General features: G+C 35.4%; 1 protein-coding gene across 14 annotated transcripts in view; it reads left to right on the top strand.

Annotated features, from left to right (window-relative positions):
- The window catches only part of NIPBL (NIPBL cohesin loading factor), a 154820-nt gene extending 144601 nt beyond the window's left edge, over positions 1 to 10219 (top strand). For 13 of the 14 annotated variants that reach the window (XM_086867654.1, XM_086867657.1, XM_023944133.2 and 10 more), the window contains 9 exons: positions 1652 to 1825; positions 2360 to 2550; positions 3297 to 3404; positions 4747 to 4947; positions 5342 to 5488; positions 7121 to 7416; positions 7727 to 7901; positions 8477 to 8662; positions 9227 to 10219. In XM_086867654.1, coding sequence (XP_086723780.1) covers positions 1652 to 1825; positions 2360 to 2550; positions 3297 to 3404; positions 4747 to 4947; positions 5342 to 5488; positions 7121 to 7416; positions 7727 to 7901; positions 8477 to 8662; positions 9227 to 9592 — 1844 coding nt within the window. In that variant the 3' untranslated portion in view covers positions 9593 to 10219. Of the gene's footprint in view, positions 1 to 1651; positions 1826 to 2359; positions 2551 to 3296; positions 3405 to 4746; positions 4948 to 5341; positions 5489 to 7120; positions 7417 to 7726; positions 7902 to 8476; positions 8704 to 9226 lie in introns of all 14 variants that reach the window. The other variant, XM_023944136.2, reaches the window with a different exon arrangement.
- The last annotated feature ends 3676 nt before the right edge of the window (positions 10220 to 13895 follow it).

Here is a 13895-nt window from a genome sequence, read left to right as displayed (position 1 = left end):
AAGCAAGTTGAGGATATAAATTCTTAGTAAATTTTGCTAAACTTTTAGGTGCCTAACAGTAAATGTTTAATCAACCAAGTTCAGTGCTTACTCTAAAGATTCTTAACAGGGTGGAAACAAAGGTGTGAAGAGAAATGTTGTGACAGCATCTCTGAGATGTGAATTCAGTTCTTAAAAAAACATACAGCAGGTGCCTTTCTTCATCTCCTATGACAGCCTCTTATGCCAAGTAAGATTACTTCCCCAGTTAACTGGGGATGGAAAAGTAAGAATTTCCCTGAGAATACTAGTGGTTTAGATTTTTCAAGTGAATGAAGAAGTTTGATGAGTTGTTATGAATACATCCATGTGCTTTTCATTTTTAAAATTAGCAAGAAGTGGGCTGGACTTTGCACAGAGGTGGTCAAGTTACAAACATCAATGTACACTTGTATAGACTGAACAATCATACCACATACTCTAAAGACCACCATAATTTCTTCTTCTCTTTTCTCTTTCTCTCGCCTGCTTCTCTGCTTCTTGTTTTGAGATTGAAATGAGATCTGAAATACACTAAGGGCTTGCCTTGGACTTCACCTTTACCTACACTGTCTTTTTATGTGTATGGAGCCTGTTTTAAAAACTTGACTCAACCTTCCCTCTGTTACAGCTATTTTTATATATTGCTCTTGCATAATTTTATTTGCTTTTATTTATTCCCCCATTTTTCTTTTATGTTCCAATTTTTTCTGTGTGCCCATTTAACATCTGAATTTTTTGTGGTCATAAGAAATGCATTTAATGTCTACTTTTTCCTAAACAGCCTTTAAAACAATGAAGTAGTTAAATGTAAATTAATTAGGATGTTATGTTCCCATTACTGTTTTTTTAAGATACTGTGTAAGAGTTTGTCAGAAACACTTCTAAATCTACATACATTATCTAAAATGGTATATACTGCCAGTAATTTAGAGAAGATTTTATTAAATACCCACTTAAGAACAGCCAGTTTGTTGACAAGGGAAGACTACAGCTAAGAACTGTTCTGTAGTGTGTGTTTTCCAAAATACATAGTCTTGGAACACTTCAGATGATCTTCAAGGGAAGACTACAATAGGTATATGAATAATGACAGCAAGAGGTATAAAGTTTACTGTGTTCCTTGGTGACTATTTTTTCTATTATGATGTTAAATACCCATGGTATTTATCAACCTTTCCACATTTTCTCTGCATCCGTATGAGCCACATTTTACAGCTGCAGCAAAATGTTTGTCTCTAGATGTATTAGAATGTCTGTATTAGAAAAATAACAGATATTTTTTGATAATGTTCCTTTCTAGTTTTTATGATTGCTCTTAGTCATTGAGATGCAGGCCACTACACTGGACCTGGTTCCAGACCTGTGTAACTTTCTGTGCAGCTGCCCTTGGTCAACACTCCATTTTACCCATCAGACAAAATCATGGTTAATAGGACTGTCATGGTTATTAGAGCTCCTTGTAAGAAACAGATGGTGTTCCATATGGAAGCATGATACTGTTTGGACTGGAAAAAGCTGTGCTGCTGGAAGGAGATACATTTTATACCTTTCTTCTGAACAGCTTGAAAAGCAGAAATACAATTTCTAGATTATAATACTGAGAACCATTTCCTCTTTTCTCCACTCTTAGGATTTGCATTTATACAGCACCCAAGTTTAATGTTTGAACAAGAAGTGAAGACTCTGTACAACAGCATTCTTTCAGATAAGAACTGTTCAGTAAACTTAAAAATCCAGGTGTTAAAAAACCTCCAGACCTACTTGCAGGAGGAGGATACACGTATGCAGCAGGCAGACAGAGACTGTAAGTGCTGAATTCTTCTGTGCTCATGAGCCTTGCAAAACCTGACTTTGTTGCATACAGTTACAGTTACATAGAGTGCATATATCTGCACTGAGTCACTTAAAATTGTAAACAGATCAGTAGTATTGTACCCAAAATATTGTAGAATTATCTAAAAAGAGGTATATGTGTAGATGTGTTATTTACTTCCAACATGAATAAATACTGGCAGCAATCCAGAATTCATAATTGTAATGATGGTAATATTTTTTATCAAAAAACCCTCTTTAATTTGCAGATAGAAAATAACTAATGCAACATTATTAAAAAACTTTATTAAGGAATTAAGACTTGAATTAAAATTTTGTCTCTCTATTTTGTTGATATATATATTTATACATTAGATTACTCAATGTTTCATGAGATCATAAACCCATTCTAAGGCAGCTGAAAGGTGTGTTTATTGTGAAACTTAAACATCAGCATAGAGGAAGTGATGGCAAAATAAGTGGTTATACTATGATGAGTATGCTATTGCTTTTGTCCTTTCCACAGGGAAAAAAGTAGCAAAACAGGAAGACCTGAAAGAAATGGGTGATATTTCCTCAGGGATGAGTAGTTCCATCATGCAGCTATATCTCAAACAGGTCCTTGAGGCTTTCTTTCATAACCAGTCCAGTGTACGCCACTTTGCTCTAAATGTCATTGCACTGACATTAAACCAAGGTCTCATCCATCCTGTTCAGGTATGATAGGCTTTTGTGGTGGGACTTCCTTTTATTCATGTTTTTAGGGGCTTTCACACTTGCTACATAAATTTCCAGGTCTTCTACTTATGTTACAGTAGTTTCTTCCTGTAGCAAGAAGCTTTTACAGAAGGCACATTTTGAAATCTGCTTTATGTTGTTAGCCAATGAGATTCCAAATGCTTCATTATCTATATTTGAATTAAGATGTAAAAGCCCAGGCAGTACCTAAAGAGCATGTAGATATGTGCATTGGAGCATATTTCTGCTACAGCTTTGAGGTATATGCCAAAATGTTTTCTTTATTTAGTTCTTTATTCCATGTCAGCTTGCTTCCAGCTCAATCCCTATATGCTCCAACCACTGGAATTCCACAGTCAGTGTCAGAACTTCAACCATCGTCTCCATCACTCTTTGCTTACATAATGTTTTGTAATTAATTTTTGATGCTGCGACCATTTCACATGTTCAGTCATAAATGTTTTTTTGGAGGGGGGAGGGGTTAAAATGCAATTTTCTGTATTTTAAACTGACTGTAGAGTTTGAGGAGAAGGGAAATACTATGTGAAACCTCACAACTTCATTAGAATGCTGGTGTCTTGTAGTATTTTGTTCTGTTTACTTGAAAAAAGAGTAGTAAGTTGTATAGACCTTCCTATTCTAATTTCTGCAGTAGAAACAAAGAACAAAGACTGAGAAAGAGGAGGTACAATGCCTTTGAATAACCATGTCATTTGTTTTTCAAGTGTGTGCCATACTTAATTGCTATGGGCACAGATCCAGAGCCCTCTATGCGAAATAAAGCTGACCAACAGTTGGTGGAAATAGACAAAAAATATGCTGGGTTCATTCACGTGAGTAATTCTAATTTAACATTTTACAAAATATTTTTATGTTCTCTAGTGGTTTAACACTTGAATATGTTTCAGCTTCAGAAAAAGACTATAAAGGAAAAAAGTAAAATAACTGTAGGCAGCTGTAAAGATGACTCTTTCACCTGTTTGGAGATTTCTGTTCTGAGAAACAGGAAGGAATTTAATAAATTAATAACATAATTTGAAGTGTCTCTTCTAGTCCAAAATTTCCTTTAATTTGTGATTCACAGTAATATTTTCTACACTAAACAGTACTTAAGAGCCTTTATTTGAGAAGAGGTAAGGACAAGTGTTTCATAATGTTTCGCAGTGATTTTCCTGTATCAGTGGACTAGAAAAGAAAACACCATGTAACAGTCAATAGAATTCCTTGGAGTATATATATCTTAGGGTGTGCAATGCAGAAAGGCTTTATAAATTGTAATCTAAGCAGAATCATAGGAAGCTGTTTACATCTGATGAATCTTGCTTAAAGGAAAAATTACGGGCTATGTGAGGATGTGGAGTTGTGGCATAGTGCCAGTTCTGCTTAAGATCTGCAATTAGGCTGCAGCATTCTCCTTATTTTGGAAAATCCCAATCTAGGTTCAGTGTGTGTACTATGTTGAAGGACTCCTCACATGTCCTTCCTTGTATTCCAGTGCATTTGGAGCATTGCACTGTTGATGGCATCCAAACAGATAACTAATCCATTAGGTGAAGGCTAGCAGTTGGAATTTGCTGTGTTAGGCAGCTGGGATTTAAGACAGTGTAGAGACAACTTTGTTGAACAACAGCAGCAGAGGTAGTATGAGGACAATTGGCTATGCAGCCTAACTAGAGATTGTTTGTTCTGAAACTAGAGCAGGACCATTGAAGTGAGTAAAATCAGCTGGAAATTATTGGATATATGAAGGAAAAAAAACCCCAAAAAACAAAAAACACTGGTTTTCTATTTGTTAGAGCTATTGTACTCATACAGATTAAATTACTTGTTTCACTACAGGGGATACCAAGCATATGCATGTGGTAAAATACTTCGTTCATGTATGAAAACATTTCCCTGAAAATTGTTTGAATTTAAATACCTGGCTATAGTGGGTAAACAGATTAGCTATATGTTCCTCCTAGCAGAATTTACAGTCAAAGCAGTTCACAAGACATTCTGATCTCTGCCACAAGTTCTGTTTGACAGCTCAAATCTATTTGCTGCCTCAAAAGGTAGTATTGCCTCAGTGCGTGTTTTAAATTTAAATTTCAGACGAGCATCCCTTTAAAAGGATTGAATTTTACTGCTTTCAAAATAATGTTTTGAATAAAAATAAATATATTTCCGTTTCAGATGAAAGCAGTGGCTGGTATGAAGATGTCTTACCAAGTACAACAGGCAATTAATACCTGCCCAAAAGATCCTGTGAGAGGATTTAGACACGATGAATCATCCAGTGCACTGTGTTCACACCTCTACTCCATGATTCGAGGGAACCGTCAGCACAGACGAGCCTTTCTAATTTCTTTACTCAACCTCTTTGATGATACTGCAGTAAGCACCACATTTCCTTCACTTAAAAATAAGTTAAAATGCAGCATTACAGGCCTAAGTTCTCATTTTATGATGTATTTTTGTAACATAATTATTGATAGATTTGTCCCTGATGTCCCTACTTTTTTTTGCTTTCTAATATAAAGTATCTATCTGTGTGATAGAATGCATGTTGCATCATTGTACCATTTTATACTCAGTTTGGACTGATCAGAAATAATGTATCTTCAGGTAGGACTAAATTTTGCATGTATAGATGTTTTTAGAGTGGGTGTGGGGACTATATAGATAAAAATTGTGCTCATGTTTTTTGCTCTAGACTGTTAGGAACACTGCAGAAGTATATGAATCCAGGATATTTCTACATGTGTTTATGTGTTATTTTTTCTTCCAGAAAACAGAGGTGAATATGCTTTTGTACATAGCAGACAATCTAGCCTGTTTTCCTTACCAAACACAGGAAGAGCCACTGTTTATAATGCATCATATAGACATTACACTATCAGTTTCTGGTAGCAATCTACTACAGTCATTTAAAGAGGTATGTGCATTTATATTTTAGTATATTTATGGTGGTGGAAACATAAGCTTCTCCATAATGTGGTCAATTTTTCAGTGAATGCAGTACTATTATTATTGTGTGGACCAGTTGCATTACTTGACATACATATAAACAATAATCAAATATAAACAATAGTCAAAAAACAAACAACACTGTCTGTTCTGACCTGTATCTGGTAGACACTAGTCAAAAACTCTACTTACATTGCTGTTTATCTTATTAAATAAGAATGATGAATTTTGAGATCAGATCTATATAATTTCTCTATATGGCTGAGTAACAGTTAATTTTATACATCTGAAAGCACATCAACGCAGAATTATAGTGGATTAGTAGTTTGTTGTTTTTTTGTAAAATGTTAATAATAAAATCCTGTTGGTAGTTTATTTTGTAGTCAAGTACCTGATGGCAGTTGAATTTGTGTTACCTGAGAGATTTAAAATACATTATTTATTGCAAGAGAGGAGTAGGCAGTATTTCTTAAGGCAGCACATAAGAACCTGTATCATGATAGGATACTTGTTGTTATGACAACACATAAGCCTGTAAGTGGGAGGCTTCTTCTTCTTAAAGACTTCAGTGTCTTCCTTTCCTGAACAACTATTACAGTAGAAGGTGCAAATTGTCAGGAAGAAAACCAGTTTCTATAATGTGCAGTTTGACTAATAAATACAGAGTTGATGCCTGAGAATTCACTATCTGAAAAGTACTGTGCTTTAAACTCTCACCCTACTAAAGCTGATCAAAAAACAAAGTTGATTTTTAATCTGCTTGGAAGAGACATTCTTCAGGCTGAGAACCAGTATGTAGCAGCCAGCATGAAAAGGATGAGATCCTTCTGAGGTCTGTGTTCTGAAAGTTCATACTATGTGCAGTAATAATGTATTTGTGAAATTCTGTAGATGTACAAGTAATCATAGAACTAATCATAGAATCATGAAATGGCTAGGGTTGGAAGAGACCTTAAAGATCATCTTGTTCCAACCCTCTGTTCTGGGCAGGGGCACCTTCCACTAGACCAGATTGCTCAGACCTCCACCCAGCCTGGCCTTAACACTGCCAGGCATAGGGCAGCTGATTATTCTTATTCTTAAGAATTTTTAATAATTATTAATAAGAATAAGAATAAGAATAAGAATAAGAATAAGAATAATTTAGTCAGCAGTATAATTAGTGTCATAGAATTTTAAGAGAAAAGGACTTAAAACCAGCTTGAACACCAAAGTACATGTGGAAATCTCCATGATACACAGAAATTATATTCAGGTGAAAGAAAAACAGAATTTTCTTCCTGATTTATTGTGTTTGCCCTTCTGTATTTGCTGTCACTGATGGACTAAGGAACTTCAGCAGTCTTTTTATGATAACATACCAGGGGAGTGTTTGTTGTGTCAGTTCCTTCTGTATGCACCTTGCAAGAAAATCTGGCTTTTGGGTAATTTTTTCAGTATCTTTTTGCCATAGATAATTTTAAGCCTATGAAGTTATAAATTAATAACATTTTTCAGGGAATTCTCGCTAATTTAAGCTAAAAATGATTTTGGACAGATTATTTTAGGAATATACATGATACTACTTACCCTAATTTGGAATGTAACCTCTGTCTTGCAGTCCATGGTGAAAGACAAAAAAAAGGAAAGAAAGCCTTCATCAGACGAGGAGACTGAGAGTGACAGTAACAGTGGTAGTGGGAGTGAAAGTGAGGAAGAAGCTTCTAAGCCTCGGAGGTTACGGAAACGAGTGGACTCTGATTCAGATTCTGATGAAGAGAATGATATAAATGCAGTGATGAAGTGTTTACCTGAAAATTCAGCTCCTTTAATTGAATTTGCTAATGTCTCCCAAGGCATATTATTACTTCTAATGCTGAAACAGCATCTAAAGAACCTCTGTGGGTTCTCTGATAGGTAAGGCTTTTTAGATAATAGGACACTTATTACAGTTGTTGTTTTAGAAGTTTTTTCCATTTATTTAAGTTGATTTTAACTACAATACAATACATTGCTACAAAGCAATACATTTGTGTAACAGAGAAAAAAACTTACTGAGTTGAACTTTGGCTTTAAAAAAAACCAATTACATGATTTCCTACCTGACTATCTATTGTATATGTAATGATTCAAAGATAAATACCTATATGGGAGATTTTAAAATCTTTTTGTTCAAATTATTCTGGATTTTTTTTAAAAAGTCTTCTCTTTCGTTTTCTTTAAACAGTAAAATTCAAAAATATTCTCCATCTGAATCTGCAAAAGTGTATGATAAAGCTATAAACAGGAAGACAGGAGTGCATTTCCATCCAAAACAAACTTTGGATTTTCTGCGGAGTGATATGGCTAATTCCAAGATCACAGAAGAAGTGAAGAGGAGTATAGTAAAACAGTACTTAGATGTAAGTAAAATCACTTTGGAAAAAGTCTGAAGTCCTTTAACATAGTATAAACTTTAAAGTACATTTCAAAATGTTAAGGTCCTTGTTATCTTACCTGATGTATGGATCTTCCTTTCAGGATGTTTAGCAGGATTGTATTTCAAAGATTTTTTAATAAGTTTAAATTCAATGATAATTAATTTCAGCTAAAGGATATTCATCTTTATGGAGTATCTTCCAGTTTCTACTATCCATGTTGTATACCTCTCCCATATTACTTGCTTACTTTATTCCTGACTCTTTCCGTCATGGGAACAGAGACTGGATGTGGTTTATTAACTGTCCCTCACTCCGCACCAGTAACAGTTAGAGGAAACTTGCCGTTTGGAAAACACAGGAAGAAAGCTTTTGTATATCCACAAAAAAAAATTCAGAAAGTTAAGTTTGTAAAACACAACACAAGCTGTTCAAGTTGTCTTCTGTATGTTTTACCCTGTTTGTTTATGTTGGTACTTATTTCTAACATAATGTAATGTGATATAAATGTCCCATGTTCAAAATTACAAAGTGAACTGATTTTTTTTTTTTTTAAATAGTTCAAGCTCCTTATGGAACATTTGGATCCTGATGAAGAGGAAGAAGATGGAGAGGTGTCAGCTAGCACAAATGCTCGGAACAAAGCAATTACCTCGCTGCTTGGAGGAGGCAGCCCTAAAAACAATGCAGCTGAGACAGAGGACGATGAAAGTGATGGGGAGGATAGAGGAGGAGGCACTTCAGGGGTGAGGCGGAGGAGGAGTCAACGTATTTCGCAGCGTATTACGTAAAATGATTTTTATGTGCTTATAAATGTCAGTTTATTATATTAAATGTACACCAAGTAATGTAATCCACATGAAAAAAAAGCATTTTGTAGATAGAGATTCTCTACTTAACCGTTTATACAACTTTTGTAGAAAGTTTAACAGAAAAGACAATAAAAAAAAAAACAAACTAGAAAATGAGATTTATCCCGTATAAAAAGTTATTAATTTTCCTTTGGAATGTACTGTGTGTTATCCTTTTTATTGTTGCCAAGTTTTTATGTAGCTTTATGATTCATGTGTATATATAATTTTATATATCAATAAGAGATAAAGACACGGGTACAAATTAAGAGTATGTGGTTTTACAAGGATATGTTAACCCCTTGGCGCTGGCGGTCGCGGTGCGTCTCATTGCCGGCAATGGAATGTGTGCCGGGGAATCCCAACTCCCGGCGTCAAGGGATTAAAAGCAATAAAAGCAATAATTTCACTAAAGTTCTTTTGTGTAACACTTGGTCTTTTTTCCCCCCAATGTTTTAGTCATTGAGAAGGTCAAAACGAAATTCAGACTCTACGGAGTTGGCAGCACAGATGAATGAAAGTGTTGATGTCATGGATGTCATCGCTATTTGCTGTCCAAAGTACAAAGACCGACCACAAATTGCAAGAGTAGTACAGAAAACCAGCAATGGCTTCAGTGTTCAGTGGATGGCAGGCTCCTACAGTGGCTCCTGGACTGAGGCTAAGCGCCGTGATGGCCGCAAACTGGTGCCTTGGGTAGACACTATTAAAGAGTCAGACATTATTTACAAAAAAATTGCTCTAACGAGTGCTAATAAGCTGACTAATAAAGTTGTGCAGACTTTACGATCGCTGTATGCCGCCAAGGATGGAACTTCCAGCTAATGAATTTGTACATGCAGCCAAATTTACAGGAATTGAAATAACAGAAAAACTTGAAATATCAACTTTCTGGCAAAAAAAAAAATCAGTTAAATGAAGAGTAAGAATGGAACCTGGGACGTGGGGAAAAAAGAAGGAAATGTTTGGTAAACATTTTTGTGGGAGCTTCCTTCGCTGTTGTGCAGCAGAAACTTCTCAGTTCATTTTTACTCCCACTGTATTATAGTTTAACAAAAAATTGTTTATATCTTGAAAAAAAACCTTTCTGTTTAAAAAAAATAAACAAGTGAATGTTGGAAATTAGTCTGTTAATGTTCTTAATAAAGTGTTCTTGGAGTTTAACCTAGCAGCGGATGGCTTTCTTTAGCTTAGCCCAGTTTCCAGGAAAGCATTGTTTTTCCAGGCTGTAAAGTGGCAGAATCTCCTGGATATATAATTTATTCTGTTGAAGAAAAAAAAAAAAAAAGAAAGAAAAAAAAGCATGCAGTATCTATGACCTATCTGCAGGAGGAGTTTTTGTAAATGTAGATTTTGATGTATTAGGTCACCCTGAAATAATACAAGAAAAGGGATCCCCAGCAAATCTGGTGGAACGAATACTGCAATAAATTTTTTTACTTCTCTTTGTTACTTGTCTGTTTCCATTTGAATTTCTTATTGTAAAGATCTGTTTAAATCCATTTATATTATTTTGCAGTCTTTTATGTAAAATTTACTATATCAGTGGTTTTCAAAACAAGACATAAAATATTGTTTATACAGTTTGTATAGGCTGACTTCTGAATAATTGGTATCTTTTTATTTTTATCCCTAAAAGGGTGTAAACACAAGTTAACGCTAGGGTTTTATTGTATCCTGCAATATTTAGTATTAACTATATGATTTAGCACTGTGCCAAACACATTTTCAAGAGTACATTTTGATATAAAAAGAAACTATAGTTTATTCCTTGTATGCTTCAATTTCTTTCTAATGCTGTCCAAGTGGTAACTTACGATAGTTCAAATTTGGGGAAAGCTGAATGTCTCTTCTGCTTGGGCAAACTGGCCATGTATGCATTTCACTGGGTTAATATAGAGAGGCTTGTGTCAAGAGGAGCTAGCTGCCATTGTCTGAGGAGTGAATGGATATGAGTCTGGGCAATTACACTACATTCCTTCACAAATGAATTTTTTTAAAAATGTTTGTATATTAGACTAATTTTTTTACTAATTGAAAGATGTTATCACATTTTGTAAATTGAAAAAATGCTGTTGAAATCTTCCAGAAGTATTTGCTTCGACGGCCTTGCCACAACCTTTCATAAGCAGTTTGTCTTCCTAGAGAGCAAGAAAAGCAGCATATTTGCAAACAGGAAAAAATCTAAAAACAGCTAAATTTTTTAGGAGTCTGTTAAACCCTGCTGTCTTTTTAAATGTATTTATCAAAAACAGGTGTTCCTCAACATAATTATTTTTCTATTATGTTTTGTTTCTTTTAAAAATTTAATATATGGTAGGGGGCTGTTTCTATGAAACTAACTTGCAGAATTCTAATACATTATTCAATTTGTGAGGAATAGTAACAGTGTTCCAAAATATTGATATGTAAAAAACCCAAACAACACATTAAACAAATTATTAATAACTCCTCAGAATCCAGGTAGTAAATTGTTGGGGAATGCCTTTTTGCTGTTTCACCACTGGAATTTCTCTGAACAGAAATGTTTTAGCACCTCTTTGTTTGGTAGTGTTGATAGTATTCTCTTCACCATACAAAAGCCACCTCTTGGGATAAGATCAGTATTGTTAAAGGAGGGAGTAGAAGAAGCAGGAGTCAGTCCTCTGCTGCTCTGGAAACAGGACATTTTTGTAGCAAACATTGAAAGACTATATTTCTCAGGGCCAAGTGCAGCTTTTATACTGGTAAAGTCATACTTGGAGACTAGAGGGGCTATATGACATGTCAGATATTACTGATAAGCAGAGTTGAAAATATTTCACCAAGAAACTCCCAAGTGATAAACCCAAGGATTTCATACAGTTGCAGTTTAAAATTAAGTTGGCTGTTAGTAATTTCTGATATTAAAGCATTTTATTTTTAATAGATAATACAGATATTTCCTTGTTGATCTCATGTGACTTTTCCAATAACAAAGATGGGGGATTATTTCAATTTGCTTGGTATTTATTGGAATAAAATTATCAGAAAGAACTTATAATTAAACAATATAAACCTGAAGTCTTAAGTTGTCTTAGTTGAGAGGATTTAGACCATTACTATATTGTATGATATGCCAGTGGCATACATGCTCCTTGATGGGATGTGATGGCTGTTATATAATTTACAGTTATAAAGTTGATTATAGATGATTAAATAAATTGAATATGATTCTTACTAGTTAAGAGTTGCATTTTACCCTCCCAAAGTACACAGAGTAATACCTAGTCCGGTTTTGCCAATCACAAGTACTCTGGTTATTTGCTGTGAAAGGAAAAGGCAGCAATGCCCTGTTTTGGAAAACAAACTCCAGTTAGCTGTGTGTGACTTGGTCTGATGGTTGTCTGCAGCATGGAGTGAGTGCCCAGTCTCAACCTCTGAGTAGCAACTGCAGTTTTACCAGCATGAACCACATCAGTAGCAACAGCACATTCCAAGATAAGGATTTTTCTACATGAGAAAGTGTTTGGTTTTGTTTTGGGTTTTGTTTAAGTGCTGCAGTGCAGTAATTGATCCAGTGACACAATTTTGCTCCTTTGTATTGACATAGCTTTGTAGTATTTTTTCACTGTATGGCTATAGATTTTTACATATGTAACTATAAGATTATTGAAATTTTTATTCTTCCTGCTTTCTCCCTTTGAGTACAGGATCTGTACATGGAACTTGTTGCAAAGGGGTATTATCAAGCTTTTAGAATTAGCACTAGCTATAATGTACTTTTTTAAGAAAACACAGACATTTCCACAGTCTAAATAAGAATGAAATTATTATTTTTAAGCTTCCACTTCAGTACTGTAAAATTGCAGAATAATTCTTGAATATTTTCAAGATCACAATAGTTTTTGACAGAACTGTAATTACAAGTATTTTTTTAAATGATTCAGTAACACCCTTTTGTATTTTTGAGGTTCTTTATTGCTTATATTAACAACTCTAACATGTACAAAGTAGGCATGAGAAAAACTCAACATAAGTATTTTAGTGAGATGTGGCCATTACAAAAACCAGCTATTTAAATTTTTAAAACTTTGAGTCAAACTTTAGCCTTTGTTTTGCTGTTGTGGTGTCACTAGTAAGAATATTATTACAGTGGAATATTTAGGTTGTGCTAAACAGTAGCTCTAACTACTTTGCAGCCCTAAAATAGATCTTAAATGTGATTGTGGCTCACGTCAAAAAAAAGTTTTTAATCAGGTCTGGCTCATCTGGTGCTCGTTAACAGCAGGACATTCTGCCAAATGCGTGTGTTGGTGATACTCCAGGGAAACGAATGGATGAGTTCAGCTGATCCTTTGCCTTGACTCTGAGCCCCAGGTAGATGGTGGTGACGCTGAATTCCAACACCTTTTCCTATGTCCCAGCACTCCTGAACTCTCATGCCCTATCCATAGCAGGAGTGCAAGCCACAATTCCTACATCCTAGTGTTCCTCCACTCACCAAAGAGCCACACCATGATCGTATGAGCGTTTCCATATCTGTCAGAGATTTGTCATCGTATCATTGAAGTTCTGAGTTGTAAAGGGTGAGTTCTTAATGTAAGTAGCAAGTTTTTAGATCTCATGGTTCCTTGACTAAATATTAAAGTGTTGTTGTTATATGCAAATAAGTTCATAGTATTTTCATATTTCATTTATTTAAAATAAATGTTTTAAGAGTTCAGTTTTAACCCTTCCAAAATGAAACTTGCAAGTTTTTAATCCTAGAATGTGCACACACTTCGTTGATCCCTTTCTCACTGTGCTCACCGTGCTCAAATTATGTGTGGGCACCTGTAAATCATCCAGGGAACGCATTTTTGGATTATTCTGGGAGACTTCTTGCCAGTCTATGTTCACCCCTTCAGACATAATTACAACATTTCTAATTTCTGCGTTATTCAGGGGCGGTGGAGCTGCATGCACTACTCACAGCTACCCAGACAGTGAGGTCAGATACCCTCCAGCCACTCCTTGCCCTGCGGGCTGGTTCGGGGCCACGGGCGGGGCAGGGGAGGGTTTATCCTGCGAGGAGCTGAACTGGCTCAGGCCACCAACAGCAGCAGGGTGGCGGCCCAAGGGTGCGCTGTGCCCTTGGCAACCATCCCAGGGGAGGGACTCCCTGCAC

This window comes from Cyanistes caeruleus, chromosome Z (assembly GCF_971803275.1).
Source record: "Cyanistes caeruleus chromosome Z, bCyaCae1.hap1.1, whole genome shotgun sequence".
NCBI lineage: Eukaryota > Metazoa > Chordata > Aves > Passeriformes > Paridae > Cyanistes > Cyanistes caeruleus.
The sequence above is the reverse complement of the archived record's forward strand: the minus strand, read 5'-3'. Positions and strand labels throughout refer to the sequence as shown.